Source organism: Marmota flaviventris, chromosome 1 (assembly GCF_047511675.1).
Source record: "Marmota flaviventris isolate mMarFla1 chromosome 1, mMarFla1.hap1, whole genome shotgun sequence".
Lineage (NCBI taxonomy): Eukaryota > Metazoa > Chordata > Mammalia > Rodentia > Sciuridae > Marmota > Marmota flaviventris.
In genome coordinates this window covers 90,168,955-90,188,824 of record NC_092498.1, presented here as the reverse complement: position 1 = coordinate 90,188,824, position 19,870 = coordinate 90,168,955, and the positions used below count along the sequence as shown (strand labels likewise).

Genomic DNA, 19,870 nt, shown 5'->3' with positions numbered 1-19,870 from the left:
CCATCAGGCGTTTGTTAATATTCTTTGCGTGTAAGGTACTTTGCTCGCAGAGTGCTTTTCAACAGAAGGAAGCTGGCATTTGTTGAGTTCTCACGCACTCATCATAACAGCCATCATACACTGAGCATTTACTATGTGACTGGTACTGGATGAATAGCTGCTGAACCTGGTTTACTGCATTTATTCTGTCCAACCACCTGAAGTAGTTTTTCTTATTCTTATTTCACAGAGGAAGAAGTGAGGGAATAGATAGCAAGTGGCCAAAGTCCTATGATTTGGTTCTTATGTGGTTCTTATGATTTGAAATCATTCTTGATGTGGAGATTTCTTTCTTAGTCGAGAATAAATTCAGAGAGGAACATCCCATACCAAATCTTCTGGCCTGATAATGTTTTAAAATTAGACCATTAGAGAGGCTGAGCTTGGGTCAGAGAAGAATGCCTTGTTTTAGCTTGTGTTTATATTCTCCAATTTGTAAGAAAGGCAATTTGACATTATTTTAAATAATCTATAATCCCTTCAATTGTAGCTGCTGCTTGTTGTTCAAATTAGGCATGCAACCCACTTGAAAACACTCTGAAAGTTTGTCTTTTCCAAGGGAAATAGCTTGTCTCCTTTAACTTCTTCACAAATGGCCTATTTTATTGACTTATGTTATACCAAAGACACCAACTACTTCCTCAATAAAGAAGCAACAATTATAGCAGACCAGATTCTCATGCCATTCAAAAGTCTTTTGATTTTATTTTTCCACTTGAGAAAAAATATTTCCTTTTAAGGAAATAAAAAGGCTCCATCTCTTTGGACACAAGTTTACATGTAAGGGAATATCTGTAAAATAAACCAAATCTAATGGGCCACTTTTCTGAGGAATATTTTTCTATGGGCTAAAAAATGGATTTCTTTACTGAAATCTACAAGGTCTACACATATGCTTTGGTTCAGAAGAGCCTTCAGGGTTTCATCTTTGTGTCTCCATCATGCAACTTGGGTCTTTTCTCATGCATAACAAGACCAAGGAAAATGTGTGACTTGCATTCCAAGTGCTGTTTCTCGGATCAACCTCTCTATTCAGAGCTATAGGACTTGAACACTGAAATGGAACCCAGATGGAATAAATTAAATCAGGGAAAGACCCTGAAACTTTGAGGTAAAAGAAGCCAAATTGTTCCCTGGCCAGTTCTAAACTGAAAACTATCAGGTAGTGTCATTTTACTTTTTATTTCTTTTTAATTCAAAGGAAGTCATGCCAATCTCAGTAAAAGAGTTCCTGTTATTCACTTTCTGCAAGTATTTATTGAAATATTGTTCTTTATTTTCATATATGTTTTCTTGTAGAATCAACTTGAACATGATTAACATCAAAGAGAAAAAGAGAGTCCAGGACTTTGGGACTTGGTTAGAGAATAGTAAGATATCCCATGCAGGGACTGAAAAGGGACTCTGGCCATTTTTTTGTGGGAGAGGGGCAGATTATAGCAAGCTGAAATTGGGTATGATGAGAGGTTCAAAAAGATTGTTGTGATAGAAAACATATCCTGGAATAAAAGCAGCTCTGAACCTCTCTGAATGCAAGAGAGGTTATATGTGATTAGATTTCGTGCAATATTTTTCAAATTTTTCTAAGCCATAAGTATTTTTAAAAGAAAAATACCTGCTTCAGCCCACTAGGTAGTACAGACACAAGTAGGGATACTGTGTTGGGCCCATCCGTGAGCTTTATATAAGCCCTTAGGCCTGGCAGAACCATCATGATACGCTATTGGTTTAGCAAACCAGAGTGTGAACTCAACCCCTTACTAGTTGCTAGACCTTAGACAATATAGTCTGTGTGTGTGTGTGTAGATGAATTCCTACCTCTCAAGATTATTGTGAAGATAAGTGCTAAGGCACATGAAGTGCTTAGCTCAATACCTGGCCTATAGGCGGATATTCAATAAATGGCATACACTCTCCTTACTATCATTATCTTCCTAATCATTAACAGTAGGGTTTACTGACCCTAATCACATTCCGGGCTTTGTCTAAAGGGCTAGTGTGCATTGCTTCTGTTAATTTACACATGATGCCCCTGGGGCTTAGGGAGGTTAAATAGTTTATCCAGAATACATAGTGAGTAGTGGAGTTGAATTTAACTCATTGTGTCCCAGCATTTCATAGAGAGGGTCTTCTACATGGGACTCTGAGCCACCATAGGTTAAGCCTGAAATCCTGAATTTAACACCAGAGTTCAGTTGCTTCTTGTTAATATGTTTTAGGACTCTGTTTACCTTTTGTAGGTCTGTCACTCCATCTCTGAACTCTTTCTTAGTGTACTCTTAGTTTTCTCCAAAGAAACAGAGCCAGGCAAAGGTAAGAGGAGATTTGTTATGTGAACCAGGAAAGCCAGTGGTGTCATGCAGTCTGCATCCAAAGGCCTGAGAATGAGAGGTGGGATTTGGAAGCAGCATTGCTAACCAGTTCATGGTGCATGGAAGATGGCAAAGGCTCTGGCCTTTCTACATCTCAATATCTCTTTGTGGTCTTTGTTGGAGAGTTAGAAGAATAAACTAGGAAACACCATGGAATATTTAGAGGTCTTTGGGGATTCCATATGCTAACTGTCACTTGGAAACAATGGGTCTCTTTTACTCCTCCATCATATCTGAAGTCATCTGCCTGATTGTCAGGAATAACCACAAACAAATCCATTTTTAAAACCCAAACGTAGCTTCTACTATAGCCTAAAATAGTGCTTCTTCTGTAGTCAGATCATTTTCCTCACTCCCTCCTGAGACTGCTAATTTATTTCCATCTCCCTCATTCATCAGGCGTTTGTTAATATTCTTTGTGTGTAAGGTACTTTGCTCGCAGAGTGCTTTTCAACAGAAGGAAGCTGGCATTTGTTGAGTTCTCGTGCACTCATCATAACAGCCATCATACACTGAGCATTTACTATGTGACTGGTACTGGAGGAATTGCTGCTAAACCTGGTTTACTGCATTTATTCTGTCCAACCACCTGGCATGGTTTTTCTTATTCTTATTTCACAGAGGAAGAAGTGAGGGAAAAGAGAGCAAATGGCCAAAGTCCTATATGGTAAAAAGAAGCCTCAACTTTCATCCTGATAGTTTCTCTTAAACACAAGGGTAAAGGGTGGTACATGGCCCTTAAGTAGCTTTTGGTTTAGTGGGGAGGATGCATCCTGTGCAGATAATGATAACGCAAGGTAATAGGTTATAAGTGTCTTAATAAAGGTGCAAAGTAATAAAGGAGTTCCAAAACATAGGGATCCCTTCAACCAGAAATCATCAAAGAAATCCTGTGCTATGGGTGAGGTCTAGCCCAAGACTTACTGGAGAGATGTAGTCTTCCCTTTATCTGCAATGGATTGGTTTTGGGTTCTTCAAGGATACCAAAATCCATAGAGGCTCAAATCCCTTATATAAATTGGTATAGTATTTGCACAGAACCTACATATCCTTCCACATACTTAAAATCATCTCTAGATTACTTATGATACCTAGTATAATGTAAATGCTAGGTAAACAATTATTATGCTATTTAGAGAATATTGATGAGAAAAAGTCTTTACATGTTGAGACAGATGCATTTTTTTTTAATATTGTTGAGCCATGGATGCAGAGCTTGTGGATATGGAGAGCAGACTATAGTTTGTATAGATTATCAAAGAAAGGGAGCAGGCATGTACTGGGTGGTTTAGTGGAATAGCATTCAAGATTCATATGAACGTCGAGTAGGACCTGAGACTGTAAACCTATGGTGATCAGGTTAGGGAGGGCCCAGAGCCAGGTATTTCTCTTCAGCCAGCAGGTGTTATGGGGAAGAAGCAGGCAGAGATCACAGGCAAGCTCAAAGTGTCCTGGAAAATGGAGGCTTAAAGTCTGATCCAGGTGAAGATTTTAAGAAGTTCAGAAAGAAAAGCCATTTGGTAGGTACAAATGCAATTGTGACTAAAAATAGAGCCAGGATACAGGGACCAAAAGAGGGACGTGGCACAAGGAGATGATGCAATGGGAGACAAGAGCAGAGGCTTGCTGCTTCTGGGGCAAAGACACATTTTGGTGGAATACTGCGCGGGAGGGGGTGGTACGATCCTGAGATTTCTCTTCACTTCTCTGGGATATCCTAAAAGTACTTCCTGGTACTCACCTTAATCAAGGAAATATGGCCCAAGGGGTGCCTGAGGGGGACCAACCAGGCAGAGGCCAGTGTGGTTCAGGGAGAAAGAAGGTAGGGTTACATAGAAGGCCACTGCCTTGTGCTGTCACCATGTTCTGAAGGGACTTTTGGAGACCACATTGTGGTGGGGAACTCAGCAATGACATGGTGACAGATTCCAAGGTAACAGGGAGAAAGACATGAGGAGATAGGGCAAAATGGTGGCTTAGAGTCTGTGTGGCAGGGAAATAGAAGATGCTGGACTGGGATTCTGGAGACAGGTGGGAACTGGGGGCATGGAGGACTGCAGAGGGGACGTGTATATGGAGGGGAGCGGTATGAAGGGAAAAGGAGAATTAAGGAGAGGATGGGAGCTTCCACATTCTGAGGAAGTACAGTCAGTGGAGGAAACAAGGGGTCCTCCCCAGGGAAGTTGGGAATAAAAAATCAAAGAGTTTCCAAAATGCAAGAAGGATGAGGAGTGGAAGCAGGTGGTGAGGCTGGTTCTGGCGATGGCCAGTTTCAAAACAGTGTCCTAATTCCTTTGCTAGCGGGTAACCTCTGCCTGTCCATTCTCTTCTACAAATTATAAACTTCCCCCAGGGCATTATTTTTCCATGACATGTTCCCTGCCCATTCCATTCTCCATGTGTTCCCCATTCCATAGAGAGTCAGTGTCTCTGGAACAAGTTAATGCCAATCACTTCTCACTCCATGTTACCCTCTGCAACACTACACACAGGCTTCTCCACCATATTGTCAGTACTGAAATTAGCTCACTGAGTTGTCTGTTGTTGTTGTTTGCAATCTTCACCTGACTCATGCAATGTAGTCATTCTGTCTTGCTCCTGGCTGCCTCTTGCACAAAGGGTCCCTGGCACACTGTAGGTGCTTCATCTGCACTCCCATTGGATGACTGACTCAGGCCCTTTGGATGCCCTGGCGCCACTGCATTCTGGATTCTCTTTCCCTCATCTTTGTCACTTCCCCAACCAGGCCTTTGAACACCTAATCTGAATCAGACTCTCCAATGTGTCCTCTTTCTTAAGATCTGGTAATTTTCTTCAAAGCACTTACCCAGCTTTTAATGACGAATGCATGTGTGTGTTTATATTCTCTCTCCTCCATCAGGCAGTAAGGTCTAGCAGGGCAAAGACTGTACACCACTTGGTTACCACTGTATAGCCTGGGTCAGGTACATAGTAGGTGATTAATTATTCCATAATCAATGGGTATGTAGTATTTCAAATTGCTTTGAGTTTAATCATAGAGCAGAATATGAAAACAAACAAACAAACAAAAGATATAGGTGATGAAGGGTTGGGAGACAATTCTGGTGGCGGATTTAGATCTCCTTGCTACAGCTGTTGTGAGCTCTTACATTGTACACCAAATCCACTTGGAACTAGAGAAAGCTATTTGTATCTTTTTCTCCCTCAGAACAACTTGATGGAGGGGCTGGACCAGACTCCTCTGGAGCTGGTGATGGGGGAGACATCTCAGTTCTGGTCTCCTTGGCCAGTAAATCAAGGGCAGCCAACTGGACCACACCTGAGCAGGGAGGCTGCTGGCCATCGTCCATGGCTGTGTGGGTGTTACCACTTGAAGTCTGGCTACTGTTTTCTTCTGTCCAGTTATGCTGCTGCAGGTGTGTATAGTGTTCAGGAGGCTCCGCCATGAGAAACTCCAGCTGCTGAAGGGAAACAAGAATAAAAAGAGTGGACAATGTATAGTATTTGTACCAAATAGCTCGCTCACTTGGGAGAGAGGCATTTATGAGGTATAAATTCTCTAGAATGGGCTCTTTGAGCCAGCAGCACATTATGGTAGTACTTAGTTTCCACTGGCTCAAGAGTAAGTTGCACCATGCCCCGTGATTCTTGTTCTTAATTGGAAAATGGGTGATAGCACTTTCCTCTTATTTATGGGGGAGGAGGGATGCTGAGTATGGCAGTTAGGGGAACTGAGTTCCCAAGGTACTTTGTTCCTGAAATGAAAGTGTGGGCACATGATCCTGGAATCTGAAATGATGGCAAAATCAGGTTCTCAATGAATGCCCTCCTCCTCCGGCAAGTTGGACACAGTCACACTCTGCCCGCATTGCTCCATACCAATAAAAGCCCTTCTCTGATTTGCTGAGCCCGTTCTCCTAACTGAAACTCCAGCTCTTCCACTTGCTGCCTCAGGGCCTCACGCAAAGTTTGAAGTTGTTCAGCCTCCTCCCTGCAGATAAATAACAGAAAACACCTGAATTTAATAATCACCTCTAAGGGCAGTCTTACATTGTTCCTCTCAAAACGTTGGTCCTGTCTTGGAAATTTCTTTTTGGGCGGGGATATGGGGGATTGAACTCAAGGGCATCTGACCACTGAGCCACACCCCCAGCCCTATTTTGTTTTTTTATTTAGAGACAGGGTCTCACTGAGTTGCTTAGCACTTCGCTTTTGCTGAGGCTGGCTTTGAACTTGGGATCCTCCTATCTCAGCCTCCTGAGCTGGGATTACAGATTATAGGCCTGTCTTTGAAATTTCTGAAAAGAGAATGTCGCCTTCTCTATTTGATTCAGTTACAGACACAGATATATTCTTCAGGAAGGTTGCTTTTTTCTGGGGTGTTAGGCGGGTAGGGGTGCTGAGGATTGAACCCAGGGCCTTATGCATGCTAGGCACGTGCTCTTCCACTGAGCAGTATTCCCATCCTTTTTTTTCCTTTAAAACAACTCCATGATAGTATAATTTACTTATCATAAAGTTTACTGTTTTAAAGTTTACTTGATTTGTAATAAATTTAACAACTATCACCATCATCCAGTTTATGTACCATCTCCCCAAAAAGAACCCTAATGGCCCTGTACAGTTAAATCCTACCCCTATCCTATTGTTCAGGCAATGAACAATGCCTCTGCTTTGGGGACATATTTTTAAGCAAATGTTTTATTAGTACATTATAGTCATATATCATGGTAAGGTTCATTTTGATATAAAATCATTTTTTTAATTCCTTTTTTAAAAATATTTTTTAAGTTGTTGATGGACCTTTATTTTATGTATTTATATGTGGTGCTGAGAATCGAACCCAGTACCTCACACATGCTAGGCAAGCGCGTTACCACTGAGCCACAACCCCAGCCCGATATAAAATCATTTTGATATAAAATAATTTGTTCCATTTCAGTCCCCAGTACTTCACTTTTCCTCCCTCTCCAACTCCCCCCACCTTAGAGCCTCTGACTGGCCTCTACTGATCTTTCTATTTTTGAGAGATTTGGGACATATTTTTAATCCATGTGAAAATAATGCAGATTTTCAAAACTCTAATAATCTGGACACATTGCATTTGCATGAACCCTATTCACATCCCCTGAAGATTTCCTGCGGATAATCCCCCTCCTCCCAGCCCACTGCCTTTCTTCTGACCTTCTCATATCGCCCTGGCCTTAAAGAGTAAATGTTCCCATCCAGCAAATGACTGTCACAGGCTCCCACTGAGAAAGCAAAAACAAGACCATGAAAGTAAAGGAAAACCTGGCCCGTTTCTCATTAGCCCTGCTCCAGGGTGCTCACCAGTCCTGTCCTGCCCTGATTACCTTCCCTTGCTCCAGGTGTGTGGTCTGGTACTTACTTTTATGACTCCCTCAGATAATTACCTTTCCTCCTCTGACATGTCCCTGGAAAAAAGTGCCTGCTGTCCTGTGAGGTGCTGCTCAATTTCCTCTAAATGCTCCCGGAAACTCTGGCATACAGTCTTCATGGCTTCCATCTCAAGGACTGTGCACTGAGAATGATTAGAAAGAGCTGAGAAAGGTGTCCTTTCTGATGCACTGGAAAAGCTCACCCAGGGAAGGGAATGGGTTTCCCTTCCCACTGGGGATCAAAGTTCTCCTGTTAATATATGAGGAAGAGAATAGGGAGACCCAGCCTTTGGCCTCCAGAAGTAACTAGTGGCTGTAGTTAGCTGAGACAGGAAGGCAGAGGTTCTTGGGCAGCCTTTAAGTGGCTATCATTACATCTCAAAGAGACTGGGTGATGTGGGGCTGCAAAGACATGGACAGAAGGGGGTGGGGGAGGCCAGCCAGAGGGCTTGTGCTTAGAAAAGTCGAGTCTCTCATTTAATTTTGTTTAACTTTGGTGCTGAGTACCAAGAACACTGGACACATCTACTCAGATGGTGTGTGCTTGATTAAAGAAAATCTGCTTAGAATATATTTTTAATGAGTCGTAGCCCTGCTTAGCCACCATTCCTGGAGGTTGAGATCTGCAGCATCAGCTCCACCTAGCTAACAAGCCCACCCAGAGTAAGACAGGCAAAGTTTGGGCATCCCATCCTTTCTGGGAGTTGGAATCTGGAATTGAGCTCCATCTACACTCTCCACCTTGCTTTCCATTACTTCTGATGTGAATCATCCTTCAAATTTTACATTCTCTCTAGAACTGTGCCTTTGCCTTGGTTTCCTAATTTAAACATATTCCTGCAGCATCTGAAATTGCTGAATGCTCTCTACATAACAACTCTGACCTGCATTAAGATACTTAATCAAACTCTAGCATGGCTTCTAGCAGAACAAGACTCTGTCCCTAGAATGCTTAGCCTCAGCCCCTAATTAAATTGCCTGCCCGAAAAAAGCTCAGGGCTGCCAGGAAAATTTATAGTTTGCTTTAGCCAAAACCTGGCATAGACCCCTGACCTACCTTTCTTATATCATTTACTAAAAGGGGCTTAAAATTGTGAACGTATATCTCTTACAACTCAGAATTGTCTTTCTCAAGGACCCAAGAACCATTCCTTTGAAACATACTTATCTGGAAGGCTATTGCCCAGGCTCTGTGGGAGGGCAGAATCCTAGTTTCAGTACCTGTCAGCTGGCTGAACAGCATTTACACTGACCTGACCAACCTTTTGTAAGTTTTCTCATCTCTGACTCTATTAAGCTCCTGCTCTTCCCTTTCTCTTACTTTCTTTAAAATGCCTAAATGATCTGTGTGCAAATCAGAATGGAGTTCAGTTCTTTCCCCTACCCCCAGCAGTTGAACAAAATTTCTTTTCACTGCTCTGACTTCTGTCTGCTGTGTATCTTTGACACACTCAAGCTCTGTCCATTTGTGGGACACTCTGATGATATGCTGAGTTTTTACCCAGATATCTCCCTTATTTTGCAATCTGGTTGGATCATGCTTTGAATAAACCCAGGACCCAAGATCCCAGGATCACTACCTACCTAACTCTGGATGGGGTTAATGCTTATTGGACCCTAAAGTTATCTCTACGAGGTACCCCAGACCCCATCAGTGTGCCTAACTGCATGCTCACTTTTTCCCTTCTAATTAACATAATTCTACTTAGGGACAGCAATGTGTCTAGCTGAAGAACTACATTTCCCAGTGTCCCTTGCAGATAGGACAGCCAATGGGATGGAAGCAAAGAGCCTGATGTGGGGCCTTTGAGACACTCTTTAGAGGAATCTGACATGGCTAGCAGGCCCACTTAACATTTTCTTCTCACCCTTCCACAGAGACAAACTATATACCTAGGCTAATTCTTTCAGTCCTGTTTCTAGTAAGTTCCATATTTCTTACCCTTCTCCCCAAAACCACATGGCCAAGATCCTGGCAGTCCTATGATTGTTCTTTTCAGAATTGTCATAATGGTAATACTTTTTTTTTTCTTTGAGAGTTAAGTTTTGAGTTTATCCTCCAAGTTTTATAATTTTTAATGCACTATTTAACTGCCTCAGTCCGAGTTTATGTGAACCAGCAATAAGGAGACTCTGAAGCATTATTGATGTTGGCAAGAGTGCTTAGAAAATGATCATATTGTGGCCTTTAAAGCCAGAAAAGATCCTGGAGACCATGAGGGCTTCTTTCACAGACACATGCTCTGAAAAAGAATGGTTAATAACTTTGTGGTCAAAAAAAATGGCAGCCAGATTTCAAACCCAAGCCTTCAGATTCATCTCTTTTCTTCTCAGTACCTGACTGGGTCACACAGCAGGACCTATGGAGTAGCTAGACATGTGAAGAAATTATCTGTTCTTCAGGAGGGAGTTGATCAAGTGGTTCAAGTGTACTCCTATACAATATCCAAGACTGGCCAGCTGGTTCAAATTCACTTCAAAGTTCTGGGGACAGTGAGATTAGGCCCTTCAAAAGACGTTGCCCAAGTTGGCTGGACATCATAAACACTGGGTTTTATGCTCCATCTAGATCTTTCAGGGTGACCCTTCATGATTGGATGGTGTGGGGTTGGATTTGGAAATAACCAATGGAATGTTCACATTCCCCTCAGTGATGTGGAAGATTCTGAAAGGCTGCCATCTTCTGGTCATTTGGAAACACAAAGAAAATACATTTTAGCCCTAGAACAGATAAAGAAACAGTTTGCAAGGAAGGAAACTTTATGCAAGGAAGAATGTATTTTGTACTTCTTTTGGGGGGCGTCCGGTACCGGGATTGAACTCAGGAGCACTCAATGACTGAGCCACATCCCCAGCCCTATTTTGTATTTTATTGAGAGACAGGGTCTCACTGAGTTGCTTAGTGCCTTGCTGTTGCTGAGGCTGGCTTTGAACTCATGATCCTCCTGCCTCAGACTCCTGAGATGCTGGGATTACAGGCTTGAGCCACCGCACTTGGCTTTTTTTTTTTCTTTCCAATTTAAGGACTAAGTTAAACCTAATCTAATACAAGTTCTGCTCTACTGACCCAAACCCATTAAATCAAACTTCAGTTGTAAAAGAAAGGGTACCAATAACCATTGAACTTTCACTTTTGAATCAGCTCATATTACTTTTTAAATTTTGTATAATTTTGGTTTTCTGTAAAATTAAATCATAAACACAATAGAAGAATTTTCTAATATTCAGATCTTATTCTAGAAAGATTTTCATTTTTGAATTAATAAATAATTCTTGAGAAGTCATCTATATAGGTTTATATATGTAAATCTAATTATATCAACAAATCAATTTTTAAGTTAACAAATTATTGTAAAGAATCAATTCACTTCTAAGAATTTATTCATATCAACAAACCTTTATCTTAAGATATCCCAGAAGATCACAAAAATGGCCATGTGTTTCTCTGCAGTGAAACCACTGGATAAGCTGGAGGTGTTTCTCTGTGTCATATGTTTTACCTAAAATTGCTCTTAGTTTTAACTTCTGTTTGGAATTCCTATTATGTAAAAGGTGATATCCATGCTTGCCTATAATCTTCATTTGCACATTTTCTAGTTAATTTTCTCCTAAATATCTTTCCTAACCCTGCTAACACATAGCATTTAACTTAAAGTCATTTTTCTCTGGAATATTTTTCAGGCCTTATAAACCCAGGCTCACTCTCAAGGTGGCAGATGTTGCTGCACTGCGCACCCTTTTCCTCTTTGTTCTTTAAGTTTCTTTGTTCGGCTCTGGGCTCACCGAGAAATGCAATCCCTTATTTTCGCTTGTTCTCATGTGTGTGTGTGTGTGTGTGTGTGTGTGTGTGTGTGTGTGTAGGCATGTATGTATGTCTGCCTACAAGCACAAATACACATTCACATAGTTGCGTGTGTTTTGATTGTTTCCTTTTAATGTGTGTTTCTGGTTCCTTGGATCTAAGTAAAGAGAAACATTAACATCTAGTAAAACTCTAAATAATATTCATTTCAGTAGGTATATAATACCAAATTAATTTGGTAAAAGTACCTTTTTTTTGTATAATTGCAAGCTCTAGAAGGGGAGAAGGCTAAGGCAATATGGGACAAGGTATCTTAAACTGTGGGCTGGTGACACGCACACTCATTCCAACTCCTGCTTGTTTCAAACCTATAGCCATCTGAGGATGTCCACTGTGCATTATGGGCCACAAAGCCTCTATTTTCAGCAGAAGTGCTAATATGTCATAGTGTCAACCCAGTAGGAGCATCTATTTCTAGATGACAAGTTGTTCTGCACAGATGGGACTATGCAGGTCCAAGGCCTAAAGTAGGAAGAATGGGAAGACCTCTGGTCTAGACTCAGGGTAACCCCTAGACCTATATTAGTCTCTTGTCTAAACAGCATCCTTTCCTAGTACCTGGCTCTGGGTTCCGAGCCTAAGTTTCTCTAGGGCTGTGTCCGTCTGTGTTCTGCCTTCCAGAAGCTGTAGTCCTTCTACCTGCTTATATGCTCCCTAGTGCCAGATGCCCCCTTTCTCTCTCAGTCCTCAGAATCATGCTCCTACAAATTTCTGAGGACTCCTCCAATACCTCATGTGCTCCAAGCCATGGTAGCAATGGTCTGACCAGGCTGTGCTACTTGATCTGCTATGCTCCTGGATGCCAGGGCTTGCCTGATGAAGTAGGTATCCTTCTAGAACTTGTGTCAGGCCCACCCATCAGCTGCTCTAGACTCTGTGACTTCTGTATTCATTGACTCAACCATGTAAAATAATCTCCTGCAGCTGGACACTTTTGTTTGTGCCATGGGAGACTGGGTTACCTTTTTTCCCTCTTTGTTCAACTGTGGTCTAGTCACTGAATGAGGGATAGTCTAACTGAGTATCTATACTCATCTGTTGTCATAGATACCTGATTTTAATATCAAGTGATAAATTGATAGTACTTCTCAATTGATACATGTTTGGAATCTCTCTTCTCAACACAATCAATAAATGAATTTGTATTGTTTTCAAGGGTGGATGTGAACAGATGAGGTATTATCTTATTGCTTGAATAAAACTTTCTCTTACAAGAAGATAATCTTCATTCATGTATCATTTAAAAATATTCCAAATGCCTAATAGTTTTGAAATATGAAAGAATAATGTGACAAATTATATCAACTTTCATGTAATTATTTTCTTTATCATTACATTGATAGATATTTCTATTTGTTGAGAGATCATGTAGAAATATGTTTTATCTTCTAAATAATCACTTTCTAATGTTAACATTACTTTTATATATATTTAGATATTTTAGAGTTGGACACACCTTTGCTTGGAATGGATGTCCAAAACTTTCATGTCTTCCAATTTTGAATTTTATTTGCAACTTTGTAGTTTGGAAGTGCTGGAAGAATTATATAACCTCTCTCAGTTCTAGTTCCTGGTCTATAAAAGAGAGAGGACATGGAATGTATTAGGAATCCAATAAATATTTATGGTATGTATGAATCCAAGGTCAGATGACATAAAGTCATTAAAATGGTTAGCATAGGTACCCAACAAATATTTACGGAACTGAAGAATTGGAAGGTAACCTAGCAGACACCAAACCCTAGATGCTCAGTAAATCACATTTCCTATTCATTTTCTTTGAATAGCTGCAATCCTAGTCTCTTTTAACTCTCTCTGTATGCAGTTTCATGTGTGAGAGTCTTGATATTTTGAATTAATGGTGGGCCTTGAAGGCCTAGATTATTTCTTACCTTGAGGATTGTTGAAAAGAAGGCACTGGAAGGACTCATTAAATACCTGTTGACTAATCAAAGGCCCAAAAAGGTTGATCAATTTGTAATAACCCCAGTGTCTGCTTTGAAACAAGCCTAGAAAGGGTGGACCAAAGTCCTTCTACTTGACATGAGGAGTTCTAGATTCAAGAGCTTGGCAGAAGTAAAACAATATTAATAACTGAAGATGAGAGGAACACCCAACTAATATTACCTAGAGCTTCTCTGTACCAGACTGTGCTGAGTACTTTACAAGCTTATTTAATAATAAGACAATCCAGGTCTACAGACTGCATCATCTCCTTATTTGATAGGGTGGACCCAGAGAAATTAAATGGCTCCTGCAAGAGTATTCAGCTAAGAAAATGTAAGACCAGAACTTCTCAGCTAGACTGAATTGGAGATGAGGCAGATGCATAAATGCTGACAATCTTCGGGATATGAATTTATTGTTTTATGCCTTAGTTTTCCCTTCTGTAAAATGAGGACTAATCATAAAATCTGCCTTCCTTGCTTCAAAAGGTGATTGATGAGAAGCATGAAATAAGAAGAGATTTGGGAGAATATGCCCTCAATGATAAAGTAATCTATAAATGGTTTGCGTGATTTAAGTCAGGAGGGCGATCCCCAAGATCTCACATTCAGGAAGGAAGCCTCAATCTTATCCCTGAGGCATTAGTGGTGCCTTTGGTGCACCTGCCTTCTCATCTTTGCAGGGGAAACACTTACAGAACAAAGCTCCCTCATGGTGGCGTCCTGGAGGGCTTTCAAGGTCCTTGTGAACTGGGCTTCTGGGTGATCTGCATGTGAGCCCAGGCAGTGCCTACAGACTGGAGGTGCAGGGCCGGGGCTTGATCTTTCTGCACAGCAGTGGGGATGGTGATGACAGCAGACACAGCCCAGGGTGGGTGTAGTGTGGCAGGTGTCCATTGGGTAAAGACTAGGGAAACCTGCATCCAGAGAGACCGATTTGGTGAGGGGCAGGGACCTCTGAGCGAAGGCCTTGTCACTTGGGGATGAACAGCAATGCCAGGGCTGGGATTCATAGGTATAAAAAGTCTGAACAGAAACATCAGCGACCCGTCTCGCTTCTGTCCCTAGTCTTGGTCCTGTGGTAGTCAGAGGGTCACACAGAGTGCATTCTAAATCTGTGCTTCCACAGTCAGTCCCCAAGGCCATGGCACTCTGAGCAGCTGACACCAGATTAGAGGACATCTGGGCTGACACAGCCTGGGAGCGGCCAGTGTTTGAGTCAGTGGGAACATCTCCAGGCAGTTTATTGAGGTGGGAAACAGACCTGTCAGATGTTTGGCCAAGGTCAACTGAACAGGATGTGACTTCTCTGTACTTAGGAATTTGCTGTGGTGGCCTCTCTTGTACTAGTGAGTTGTGGCTGGTATAGGGACAGAACTTGCTGCCCTCTTCTGCTCCTAGGGCCTCCAAGTCCACATGAGGGAAATTGTCTTGAGTCTGATGAATCCCAGGAAAACTTTGAGACTCACAGTGGTGGCCTTGTGCGAGCACTTCCTCTGTTCCCTCAGGCCCCAGAGTCCTGTCCTTCTCTTCTGTGATGTGGGCCAATCCCAGAGGGCCACAATATGTGGAGGTGACCATGGCTCCAGCGCCTTCATATTCAGCATGGGACACTGGTGGGGGCCGCCACAGATGGCCGACTTCCCTTGGGTGTTCTTTCCCAGTGGCGGTCTTGGCCAGGGTTGCGTCTGGGATCAACAGCTCTGGTGGCCCCTCTGTGGCCTCAAGCTGAGGCTCTTCCTCCACCACAGATGCTGAAGCCTTTTCTTCCAAGATGCTCCAGTCTTGGCTAGAAAAAGATGTGCTCACCATGCTCTTGGAACCAGACCTCTCTGACTCTTGCTGACAGTCCTGGGATGACACTAAGCTGTAGCTCTGGTCCCTTGGCTTTCTGCCTCTGTTCTCAGCAGGACTCTGGCTGCTTGGGAAGGAAGACATCTGTAGGAGCAACCGGGACAAAGGGAAAGGTGTCAGGAGGTGGGGAAGGCAATAGGGGTAAGGTTGTAAGTGTCATCATGGTTGACTCCGAAGTTAGGAGACAAAAGTTACAGGCTCAAGTTCTACATCAGTGAGTGCTTCATCTAGCACCAGCTTATGAGGCTCCGCTTTCTTGATTAAAAAAATTAAAAGGATGGGGCTGGGGTTGTGGCTCAGTGGTAGAGTGCTTGCCTAGCATGTGGGAGGCACTGTGTTTGATCCTCAGCACCACATAAAAAGGAAGAAAGAAAGAAGGAAAGAAAGGAAGAAATAAAGGGAAAAAAGAAGGAATGGTATTGTGTCCATCTATAACTAAAAAAATATATATTAAAAAAATGAAAAGGAAAGGTGAAATGTTCTGGAATCTCGTCTACTGTGACTCCATCATGTTCTGTCCTTTGACTGCACATGGCATGTGCCTCCAAACCCTTCTGAATCTGGCAGCCACCTTAAACTTATCTTTCCTTCTAAGTTAGCCATGAGTGAGGTTAGAGTGGACCATGTGGGGTGAGCAATAAGGGCCCTCTTCCTACCTGGAAGGGCGGGGCTTCCGGTGGCTCCTCCAGAAACCCACTGCTGTCAGACTGACAGCTGTTTGTTCTGTCCACCCTGGTGCCTGTGAGAAGAAAGAGGCCTTGAGTTCAGTAAAATAAAAATATGCTGCCAACAGGACCCCCTAGGTGCCCGGCATGTCAGAGAGCCTCCACAAATGCCAAGCATATAGGAATAAAGGAATTCCATTACTTTCTCTCTTAGTTGCTAAAGAGTTCATGTAAATCTGCACCTCTAGTTTCCTAATACAAAGAGGAAAGCATGTACTAAAGGAAGGGGAACTAACTTCTCTCAAAACTAAATTACAGCCAGGCACGGTCATGCATGCATGTAATCCCAGCAGCTCAGGAGGCTGAGGCAGGAGAATCGCAAATTCAAAGACAGCCTCAGCAACTTAGTGAGGTCCTAAAGCAACTCAGTGAGACCATTCTTGAAATAAAATATAAAAAAGGGCTGGGAATGTGGCTTAGTGGTTAAGTGACTCTGGGTTCAATCCTGGTATACACACACACACACACACACACACACACAAAGAAGATAATTGAATAAACAAAAATAATAGCAATGTGTATGGGGATTATAACAAAGACCTAAAAAGTGAAAAGTCTGCAAAAATAAGCACTTATTATTATAAAACTGAGTTGTGTGCATGGTAATAGCTACCCAAAAGATATTCCTTTAACATGTGCAATATGTACAGAACATTTAACTTGGGTAATAGACTTGTTTACTTATTGTCAGAGAAAATAGAGACTATTGATTGTGTATTTATTATAGAAATAAATACATTTTAAATATACAAATTAAATGTATAATACATTTGATTTTACTGCTTTTGTTATAATTTTAACTCAATCAGTATTAAAACTTTCTAGATCCTTTCAGAGTTAGGAGAAAAATTTGTGCTTCTGTGAAAAAATAAATGATGATGATGGTAGTAAACTTTCAAAAGCTCAATGCAGAATATAATTTTTTAAAGTATTATGCAAGGGCCCTGTCATTTTGGCACAACCCTATAGAGTGGACACCCTAGCTTCAAATATTTTCTACATGAACCCCATCTTGCAAGCTTATCATACAAGCTTCAGGACCCCTGGCTGCCTGTTACTACTCACTCCCAAAGCCCCTCTGCAGTACAGTATGCAGAGAGGAGAGAAGAGGACAGGACTAACTTCCACTCTTCACTCCCCACCCCCACACTACATAGCATTAGAAACCCAACAGGATGCTTGAGCCTTGTTGGAGGATGGCAAGGTAGACTTTGCAACCTCTTGTTCTTTCTTTATGTTTTGGTGTAAAATTTGCACCACAAACTGAAGGACTCCAGTACATCATTATTATTTCACCTTTCCAGATAATATCTAAGTAATTATTCTGGAGTATAAACTTCATATGTGATGTTTGCTATTCCCCTTCTTACAATGCCAAAATGAAATGATAAGTTAGAATATTAGAATAAAGTGATGTGTTACAGTGTATTCATCCACAGACTGGGTGGCCCATAACAGTCTGGTTCAAATGCAAATACAGATGTCCCTGGTATGGGTAGGAGATTGGTTCCAGAATTTCTCCCAGAATTCCAAAATCCTCAGATGCTCAAGTCCCTTATATAAAAAAAAAAATGGCATAGTGTTAGCATATAACCTACACATATCTTCTTTTGTACTTTGTTTTTTGAGTTAGGTTTTCTTTGTGGGAGAGAGGGAAAGTATTGGCGATTAAATTCAGGGGCACTTGACCACTTAGCCACATCCTGAGCCCTATTTTGTATTTTATTTAGAGACAGGGTCTCATCTTTGCTGAGACTGCTTTGAACTCGCGATTCTCTTCCCTCAGCCTCCTGAGCTGCTGGGATTACAGGCATGTACCACTATGCCCTGCTACATGTACTTTGTGTTTTTAGGATGCTTTTCGTGTAATTTAAATCTTCCTAGATTACTTATAATAGCTAATACAATGTAAATGCTATGTGTTGTATATGGTAAGTACAACAGCTTTGTTCCTCTGAATATTTTTGGTCTGTGGTTGGGCTGTGGATGCAGAAGCCCTTCATGTATGGAGGACAGAATAAACAACCATATACATGAAGGGCATCTAAAAAGTACAAAGAGTACTCTCCTCTAAAAGGGGTATATTTGTCATATAACTGTTACTTTTCATTAACTATTTATAAGGCACAAACAAACAAATCTCTGAAACTGACTTAAGGGAATCTGTGAGTCAGTCCATCAGGCTTTGAGAACCTCACTTGTGTGGTGAGATCAAATGGTGGAGTTGGGCATGGTTCTGTCAGGAATGACGCTTTTTATCTTGTGTTTGCTCTAAAAGTTGAATGCATGCATCTGAATTATTTTAAGAAACTCAACAAGCAAAATGTGGGACAATTTACAGATGGGTTGATTTCTTTAGAAGGTTCAAAATCCTTGCTCCTTATAAAGTACCTTTTCAGCAACTAGACCATAAGCACCTAGATACTGCGCTTCCAAATTCTAAATATTCCTTTAGGGTTTAAAAAAGACAAAGGATGAGAAATCACCTAGCTCAGGATGGCTATGATGGATTATTAAACAAACAGACAAAAACAAATGTGTATCATTTATCACTCCCCCACCCTCATATGAATGTGTATCACAAGGGAGGCTGGACTTCAGGAAAGGTAGTTGGGCTTTTGGTAAGAGTAACAGAAATGGTACCAGCAGGCCCAGGTCAGTCCCTGAAGCTAGCTAGACCAAGAGTGAGCAACCCAAGTCTCAGGATCCTCAAGAGAATTTCCCCTGAGCACTTAACATATCCAAGAGCCAGAGCTCTTCCTTACTCTGCTAAATGGGGGCCTTGACATCCCACTTGGCTGCTACCAGTCCTTGTCCTCCCGCTAGATCTTATTACCCCAGCCTTCCACTCCCGGCTGGCTTTTGTTCCAAACCAGTTAGATAAATAGAACCCTTCACCACCAACCTTCCACACCATTTTGTTGTGTTGTTTCAATGGCTGGTTTTCCCACCAGGCCAACTTCTCTATGATGAACACTGCTGAAATGCTGCTAGGCTCCGTGACTGAATCATCTAGAAGATCTGGAGCCACCTATCTGGCTCAAATTCTTACTCTTTTATTTATGAGCTGTGTAATCTGGGGGAAGTCTGCTTGCCCTCTTTGTGCCTGATGCCTCATGTGGAAAGAATGAATATGATACTGTTATTTGTGGAGTTTTGATTAGAATAATATCCACTATTGTCATGTATGTAAGAAATAAAAAAAATCTAATGATATATATATATATATAGACATCATGTAAAAGATATTGAAAGATATTATATGAAAGTTATTATATATATATATTTCCTGCAGAACATCATTATTATAACTCAATCACTATTGATATTATTATTAAATATCATGAATGATCATTGTAATTAATATTAATATTCATTAGAAGTTTCCTTGTTCAGTTCACAGCTGTCTTCATGGATTTCAGTTTTATCCTCCCAATTAGGTGGACCTGCCTGGTGCAGGACTACTTCACTGTTATATGCATTTAAAAACATTTTGTGCCTGGGAGGAGGCCAATGCCTCAGGCACTTTATCTAAATAATCACTAGATGGCAGCATTACACCAACCACAGAGTGAGGAGCCAGATCCCTACCAAGAACCTTGGAATGGTTCAAATGAGTAAGCCAAGTCAACCTGAAGGCTGCTTTTCTGGACTGTAATGATAATAAAAGCTTCTGAATCCTAAGTGAAAA

General features: G+C 41.5%; 1 protein-coding gene across 1 annotated transcript in view; it reads right to left on the bottom strand.

The window, feature by feature from the left end:
- Positions 1-725: 725 nt before the first annotated feature.
- Itprid1 (ITPR interacting domain containing 1) overlaps positions 726-19,870 on the bottom strand; it is a 93,367-nt gene continuing 74,222 nt past the window's right edge. The window contains exons 9-14 of the mRNA XM_027939721.2: positions 16,111-16,193; positions 14,297-15,538; positions 7,808-7,935; positions 6,273-6,384; positions 5,710-5,854; positions 726-814 (exon numbers count right to left, since the gene is read on the bottom strand). Of these exons, the coding sequence (XP_027795522.2) occupies positions 726-814; positions 5,710-5,854; positions 6,273-6,384; positions 7,808-7,935; positions 14,297-15,538; positions 16,111-16,193 (1,799 nt within the window). The remainder of the gene's footprint in view (positions 815-5,709; positions 5,855-6,272; positions 6,385-7,807; positions 7,936-14,296; positions 15,539-16,110; positions 16,194-19,870) is intronic.